The sequence below is a fragment of the Alligator sinensis genome, unplaced genomic scaffold (assembly GCF_000455745.1).
Source record: "Alligator sinensis unplaced genomic scaffold, ASM45574v1 scaffold489_1, whole genome shotgun sequence".
NCBI lineage: Eukaryota > Metazoa > Chordata > Crocodylia > Alligatoridae > Alligator > Alligator sinensis.
This window is the reverse complement of record NW_005841901.1, coordinates 2,317,440-2,325,844: the sequence shown is the minus strand read 5'-3', so window position 1 is coordinate 2,325,844 and position 8,405 is coordinate 2,317,440. Positions and strand designations below refer to the sequence as shown.

The 8,405-nt window shown below is 41.2% G+C and overlaps 1 protein-coding gene across 1 annotated transcript in view; it reads right to left on the bottom strand.

The window, feature by feature from the left end:
• FEZ2 (fasciculation and elongation protein zeta 2) overlaps positions 1 to 8,405 on the bottom strand; it is a gene marked incomplete at its 5' end in the record, with an annotated part of 58,817 nt that extends 50,412 nt beyond the window's left edge. Inside the window, 3 exons of the mRNA XM_006018435.3 lie at positions 2,189 to 2,305; positions 6,167 to 6,275; positions 8,368 to 8,405. Of these exons, the coding sequence (XP_006018497.1) occupies positions 2,189 to 2,305; positions 6,167 to 6,275; positions 8,368 to 8,405 (264 nt within the window). The remainder of the gene's footprint in view (positions 1 to 2,188; positions 2,306 to 6,166; positions 6,276 to 8,367) is intronic.

Here is an 8,405-nt window from a genome sequence, read left to right as displayed (position 1 = left end):
ATCTTAGAGATTCTATGGCCTTTTTCTCTGGTAGAGAGAGGTTGTTGTGGTGGCGTGTGTTGCTGATTATTTCATTGTTCATTCTTTCCCTGAAGTAGTCAATGTAGCGGTCAAGGTTAGGGTTTCGTCCACAAGAAAAACTACAGACCTTGATCCCCCCGCTACCTAACCCGGGGACTTTTTACATGCTCCCTAAAATCCACAAACAAGGGAACCCTGGCAGACCTATCATATCCAACCATGGGACCCTAACTGAGGAAATATCAGGTTTCGTTGAATCAATCCTAAAACTGCTTGTCACCCACAGAGCGAGTTTTGTACAAGACACTACAGACTTTCTACGGAAACTTAAAAACATAGACCACCTTCCCAGCAACACACTTCTAGCCACCATGGACGTTACCAGCCTATATACCAACATCCCACACCAGGATGGCATCCATGCCTGCCTTACATATCTACAGGAACAAGATTACAACCCAGAATACAGACCCAAAGATATCACTGAGCTTATACACTTCATCCTCACACACAACAATTTCACTTTTAATAATCAACACTTCCTCCAGATGATGGGAACAGCTATGGGCACTAAAATGGCCCCACAGTATGCCAACCTTTTTATGAGCCACCTGGAAGAAGACTTCCTCAAGAACTGCACCATCAAACCCTTGCTATACTTAAGATATATCGATAACATTTTCATCATTCGGATTGAAAACCTACAATCTCTGATTGAGTTTCATCAGAAATTCAACAATCACCATCCCTCCATCCAACTTTTTCTAGAATACTCCAGCACCAACATCTCCTTTTTAGACACAAGGATCAGTATCCAGAATGATAAAATACAGACCATGTTATACAAGAAACCCACAGACCAACATACATATTTGCACAGAACCAGCAATCACCCTAAACACACCAAAAAGCCTGTGATATACAGCCAAGTCCTCAGATACCACCGCATTTGCACTGAAGAGAACACCCGGGATCGCCACCTCACCAATCTTAAAAAGGCTTTTACCCAACAAGGACACGCCTCCAGAGATAGACTGCACGTTTGAAAGAGCCACCTGGATACCATGTGAAGAACTGCTGCAGTACAGAAGAAAACCCCCCACAAATCGCACACCGCTGGTTATGACACATCGTCCCTCCCTTGAACCTGTACAGAAAATCCTCAAACAACTGCAACCCATACTAGAAAGAGACCCTATTCTTAAAAAGATCTTCCCAGAGCCACCCATCCTAGCCTTCAAACAAGCATCGAACCTCGCTAACCACACCACCAGAAGCAAACTTCCTCAAGCCTAGAACACACCAAAAGGATCCAGACCGTGCCATGACAAGAAATGCAAAACCTGCCAACACATCTCCACCACCCCCACTATTACTACCCCCCACAACAGAGCCATCAGCATCCCAGGATCTTACAGCTGCACCTCCAGGAATGTAATATACCTCATCCAATGCACCAAATGCCCTGATGGAAAATACGTAGGAGAGACCAAACAACAACTGCGCACCAGAATGAATGCACACCGGAAATCTATCAAAGGCAGAAATACCCAATTACCTGTGGGGGCACGTTTCTCACAAGAAAACCACTCTCTCTCCAATCTCTCAGTCCTGATCCTCAAAGGAAACTTACAAAACACTTCTCAGAGACGAGCCTATGAACTCCACTTCATCAACCTCCTCGTTACTAAAAATCATGGACTAAATATAGACATTGGATTTATGACATATTATACCCTGCCTGACATCTGACTCCCCAGGTCTCTCTCCACTTTCATCCCCCTTCTCTCCCTTCCCCCCGCCTCTCCAGCCTGTCTCTCACCCATCGACTCCTCAATCTACATTTTCACTGACTACCTGTCTTGTATACATACCAGCCCAGCCGCTGGCTTCTTTACTTTTCATTCCATCCAGGAAGAGCACACACCAACTGCTGAAACTTCCTTAGCCTGACGAAGGGTTTCTGAACCCGAAAGCTTGCTTAATAATTATTTTCCAACTATTTGGGTTGGTCTAATAAAAGATATCAGATTCACTCAAGGAACCTTGTCTGCCTGCGTAACTATAAAGCATTCAATCAGTTTCTATCCAATTTTTTTCAGCGTCCATTAAACGAAAAGGTATGTCATTAAGAGCTAACACATAGTAGTAACACTGGATACTTTACCTGTTCTGCTGTGAAGAGCGGCTCGTCATTGATGCAGGACACTATGATAGAATGCATATCTAGCTGCTCTCTCAGTTCTTCATCATCTGACAAGTCAAGGTTAAAACCATCGTTTACCTAAAACCACAAAGAAAAAGGAGGTGAGGGCTGAAATTAAATTATAAAAAGTCTCTAATAATAAATAATGGAACCTGAATTAGATTCTTGCTTTTAAGCACTTAAAACCCAATAAACCTCAATAACAATTAAAATGAAATTACAAAGGAAACACATTTTATCAAAATAATCAACATTTACTTTTGACAAAAACATAAGCATCCACATTCTTTGTTTTGTCAACATGCTAAAAAGTACATAACTTAGCAATGAAGCCACTCACGTGCCACCCACTGAATGCCATACAAACATTTGTAGAAAAGGCAGTGTTAAGTCCATCATTTGTAATTGTTCTCTACTCTTTCAAATGGAAGACATGAAAGTAATGAACAAGAAAGCTATACAAATCTGATAAAACTAAAATCTGTTATAAAATAACATTGTTGTAAGATCAGTGATATTTATATATTGAAAGACATCAGAATTTTGATGTAAGCAACAATTACGAATACATTTCCCAAAAACAAAACCATTTTTTTCCTGGAAACACACCCTGTACGTTTTATTAAATGAAAATATACCATATATATCATGGAAATAATTATGTAAACATTTATCCCTCAAATACATAAAAACACATTCTTTGAATAGCTTGCAGCTCAGTAAGTAAAACAAAAAACCCGCAATAATCAAATCCTCTGATTCCCCTAGCTACCGATCTGTTAGGCCTACAATTTTGCCTTAAAATACTGATATACTTCGAAATGATTTGCTTTTTTAGCATCGTATTAAAATGTTTCAGTCAAATGAACCTGAATGTGCCAAATGTACGTAAGGCTCAGTTGGCAATTCAGCAACACGGGTCTTTTAAACAAATTGTGAAAATTTTGAATTCAACATGTCATTTATAGCCACTTGTTCAAACTCTGGGCATTCAGCATTTGTCATGCTGGGTACAAAAAAAAAGATCTACCATCACTGAATGTGCAATGTCAGGGTACTTTTTACACTTTAGATCAATTTAGATTTTTGCCACATCTGCAATGTTACTGCCAGAATGTATTTTGTCAAATCCTTCCAAAATTAGCTTCAACTGCTTTTGTAAAATCTATCATCTGTGAAGTAACTTGTGATAAACATGTGCCCAAACCCCTCTGCTGTTCAGTGCAATTCTCAACATACTTGTGACAGGTGGATACAAATATACAATCTTCTCGAGAACCCTGCCAACTGTCACTGAAAAAGGAGAATCATTGTCCCAACTTTCTAACTGTCAGGCAGCAAAAGAATTTCTGTTCTTTTGAGATTCAAATCAGGCCATAAGTATATAATAAAACAAATTCACATTTAAAAACAAAATGATTCCCTGTCCAATTCAACAGTTACAATGCAATTTAGAGATTAATTCTGTAAGGCACTGAGTATCTCCAGTCCTTCCAGAATTTATGGAATTTGTGAAGGAGCCCTGGCATCTTCTATATCAAGTCCATTTTGCATTTTAGAGAAGGCATGTGCTCAACCTCTTTCCACTCCAAATAAGCAAACTTAATAGGCTTTAAAGGTGCAAGACTTAGAACTTCAGACCCACACAGAATATCCCCATTTTGAGGATATGGGCAACTCCTAAATACTGATCTACTTTGTGCTCACAGGTATACAGGAAGGTACCTGCCATTATTCAGAACACTGATACTGCTGAGCTTTGGAGAATAGGCTTAACAGGCAAATGTCGTGTGTCCTCTTTATAAAATTAGCTTCCAATTGCCCCCAAAAGGTGTTGTTTGGATGTGAAAGATCCTCAGACTTATCTTGTATACTGTACTGCAACGCTGAGGGCATCAATTCTGGATGCAACTATTTTTGTCATATAATAGACCACCTTAATCTGAAATCATGTAATCTTAACTTCTGATGGCAAAATCTTAAATGGTTGCTGCATCTCCTGGAGAAGGCATAACTTTTCTTAAATACCAAACCACAAGACCAGTACTTGTGCATGCCGGTGCATCAATGCTGTATATTTTTTCGGCTACTACCCAGTCACATCTTAATATATTTCTCAGTCCAGAAACACTCAGCTCTGGAACTCTATGGATACAGATTTAGGCAGTGAAGACTCAATCACCAAACACGTATAGCAAGGAATAGCTGATTTCTGCTTACTTGCACAGTACCACACATGAAAAGCCAGGGTGGAAGGAAGATGTTTCTACCCTTCTTTCTTCCTCAACACAGGTTTAATTGAAGAGACACTACTATGAAATTCCTAACAGTCTATTACAAGAAACTTCACCTTGGAGTCTTGGGATGCTTTTCATCTTATTCAAGATGATATCGGGCATCCTTCTGATAATGGATTAGGGATTTTAGTTTCTCAAAGAACAGGTCAGCTTCCCCTTCTTTTGTTCCAGAGAGAGGGGAATCTCAGGAAACTAGGGTCAGTTGACCATTCTCTCTCAACATCCCACCTTCAAGTCCCTTCCCCATGACAAAAGATATACTCCAAGGCAGGAATCATCCAAGCAAAAGAGTCCCTTTCATAAAGTCTGCGTCTCCTGCAATAAAGACACTGACACACACATTTATATTTTGACTGCAAAGATGTAATTATAAACCCATTCAGAGCAGCTCAATGAACTCTCAAAATAAACCACGATAAATAAGTCCAAATAAATAAATACACATAACAGAAGCCAAACATAAGAGACAGCTGCCAGGCAGCGCTGCCTGATATTGCTACTTTACCCCTGAAACCCTATAAATGTTTCTTTTGGTTTTACCTTTTTATCCCGACTCTTCCCCCCATCTGCTTCCTGTGAAGTGGATTCACTTTTACCTCATTTAATCAAAAGCATGACAGAGCTCAAAATTGTCCTCCTTTTCTCATGGGTTTTACACGAAGAACGTTGGCTCAGAGTCCAGTTTCTTGGAGTCAGAATACCTGCAGAACTTGTCCTAGTTTTCTTCCTCAGCTGTATTTTTTTAATTTCAGTAGACTATCAAGCAATGATTCTTAACCTGGGTACCACAGTACCCTGGAGCGCTAGGAGATCTTTCCAAGGATGCAGCACTGTACTGTTAGGTATGCAAGCACTTATACGATTCACAAGATAAACGCAGAGATTGCAAATGGGAATGTCAAAAACATTCTAACCTGCTGTGGTCTTTCAGAGTCCTTTGCAACAGAAATGAATTATTATTTTTCCATTTCCAAAAAGCAACAAAAACTGTGAGCTCACATTTTCCAAGGGGTACCCCGAGTCTAAAAAGGTTGTGAAGCACTGCTATAGAACAAGGGGCACACTTAGGCTTCTTTATGTTCTTTAGCTAATTTTCCCCCCTGCTCTTTACATTTTTCTCCAAAGGAACTATTTTATTTGTTGAATAATAAGAGGAAAATGTTGCCGAATTCTTTGCTTCATAAAGAACTGACTACAACATATTTGGACTTGGATCCTACAATTGGATCCACAAGTGCAGTTTTGCTTGTACCCATCTTGCTGGAGAATCAGACGTTGGTGGGAAAAAGTTCATGCTAAATTTACCAAAGCATAGGAATACTTCCAAAAGGATTCAGATAGCACTCAATACACAACAGAGAAGAATGATTTTAAGTGAAACAAAACCACTTTCACAGTTTAATACTGCCTTTTCCCATGCTCCTTTTCTTATGCAAATTGGTCCATTTGTTGGCTTGTCAGCTTACTGACAAAGTTCTGAAGATGGGAAGCAGAAATATATCATTAAAGGAGAACTTACTGCTAATGACAGTGTAAGCATGAAAAATAATATTATAAGGGTTTCAGAAAACCAACATTTTTAATACAAATTACAACCTCTTCTGTTTTGTTGCTAAAAAGATGTTAGCCAGTCAGAACTTACCCCTTTTTCTGCAAGATTTAGTGTTGGCAAATGCAAAGTTCTGGTGTGGGAGGACTTCCAGTCAACTGGCATGACATTACCATAATTATCAGTCAAAGCATTCCAAATCCTATATATAAAGAATGAAATAACAAATTTGCAGACATCAAAACGAAAAACAACTGATATTAAGATAAAAAGAATATCTTTTGTTGATGTCTCTGTCAATGAGTATATTCCCTGCCTCCGCATATCCCAAAAAATATTATGACCGATTATTTTTGTGTTTTAAAGTTAAAGAAATAAAATCTTCAAGTTCAGCTTTGTTTATACATCTTTCTTGGTTCCAAAGAGACAAGTAATTTGCTAATGTGTGTACATCAGGAAAATTTTGAAAAAAGAGAGGGGGAGATAAAAGAAAGAACTATGCAGCATGCATCACTAGTTACATCGCCATAATCAAAAGCTGTTTGCGGGGTAGGCAAGTTCTCCCTTTGTCTGGCTGAATTTTACCAATGATGGCTCTTTTACCTTTTTCATTCCCCCTCTATTTTACTCCAATTTGCCTTGCTGCCAGAACCTGCAAAGCAGAAATTAGCAATGCTGACTATGAACACTCGAGACAAAAATCATTTTTGTTAACAGGATTTGTCTTCAGAGCTAAAACTTTCATTTTTACCCTAGGGTAACTTACATGTGTGAACCATGCAGAGATATAAAAGCAGAAAAAAACACCAAAACATCCATACCTAGGTGATGGGACTCAATGTGAAACTTAGAGATTGAATTTCAGATGCCTGTAGATGGGTGAGATTACCATGAAATAAAAATACTTGAGTGCTTTGTCCTCACTGTGTATATCTTGGTGTAGTTCAGACAGGTTAATTACCACCCTGGGTAATAAAAACATTGCAACCTTTTGGCAGTATGGAAAAGCCCTATGTGAAGACTGTGCGATTTAAAACAATGTTATGATTCAACACTGAAAAGCACTGGAGTGAAGTGAATATTATGTTGTGGGAACAAAATTTACAAAGTACAGTTACAAACTCATTTGCCACAACTTTAAACATACTGCTTTCTGCCTAAAACTTTCCCTATTTAGTTTTCCCTGAAAGGTAGAGATTTGAGTTTTTGAAATAAGTTAAATAAATATTAAAGAAGCTGTTTGGAGCTTAAGAAAGTATTTCTCCCTTAAGAAAAGACACATTCTCTTTTGGAAAATATAATACATTAAGAAAATCTTCAAACAAAACAAATGCCTGCACCTCAGTGACAGACAAGGTGCTTTGGGTACATCAGATATCTTTTATTAGACCAGCTCAAATGGTTGGAAAAAAAATCTTTTTAGCAAGATTTCGGGTACAAATACCCTTTGTCAGGCTGAGGAAGCATCTGCAGTTGTGGCACTCTGGCCAAGCCTTAAGAAGTCAGAAGCTGATACACATTCATTATGGGTTTGTTTCCCCCACTGCCCATCTAGGGTGTGGACACGTGTTGCACTGAACGAGTACCCAAATGACTTCACCTAGTGGCCAGGAGGACTGGGCCTGCAGTGCACCACCCTACTGTGGAGTAAAGCTCCCACATCTAGGTAGTGGGGAACCAGGATTTTGTAAAGGCAGGTGCAGGACAAGTGATGGGGTGGCGGTACCCTGGCTCCCAGCCTCACTGCTCTACTCAGGTGGGCAGACTGCGCTGAAGGAGCAGCGTTCAGGCACTTTTATTGAGTTCCACAAGCAGGCAAGGATCTCCCCGCATAGCAGGGAGGCTCCAGAGCTGCTCCACCCCTCTCAGTGAGAGACAGCGGCAACAGCAGGTAGGTTTTGCCCACTCTGTGCCCACTCCTGGGTTGGCAGGAAAAGCTGGGGGGGGGGGGGGGGGGGGCAACGGGATGCAAGGATGAGCCTGCCCGCCATGGTAGCCCTGAGCTGAGCCTCCCCATACCTGGGGACAGCAGCAGGCAGGCAAGGGGAGGGAGGAGGGAGAGAGGTGCCTTGAGCAAGGGGTCTTACCTGGCTCAGCGTCTTTCCAGAGAAGCCCCCCTGCGGCCTGCCCCTGCACCCGGGGGTGAAGCGCAGGGAAGCAGCCCCTGGGACAGCTCCTCTGCCCAGCTCCCCCCAGCATGGGGGCGCCCGAGCTCCTCCCGCCCCAGCTCAGCCCAGGCGAAAGGAACCAAACGCGCCGGGGGTGGGAAGACCCGGCCGCGCACGCGCACTCACTCGTCGTGGCGCAGGGCGCTGGGCTCGCTCAGCGGCGG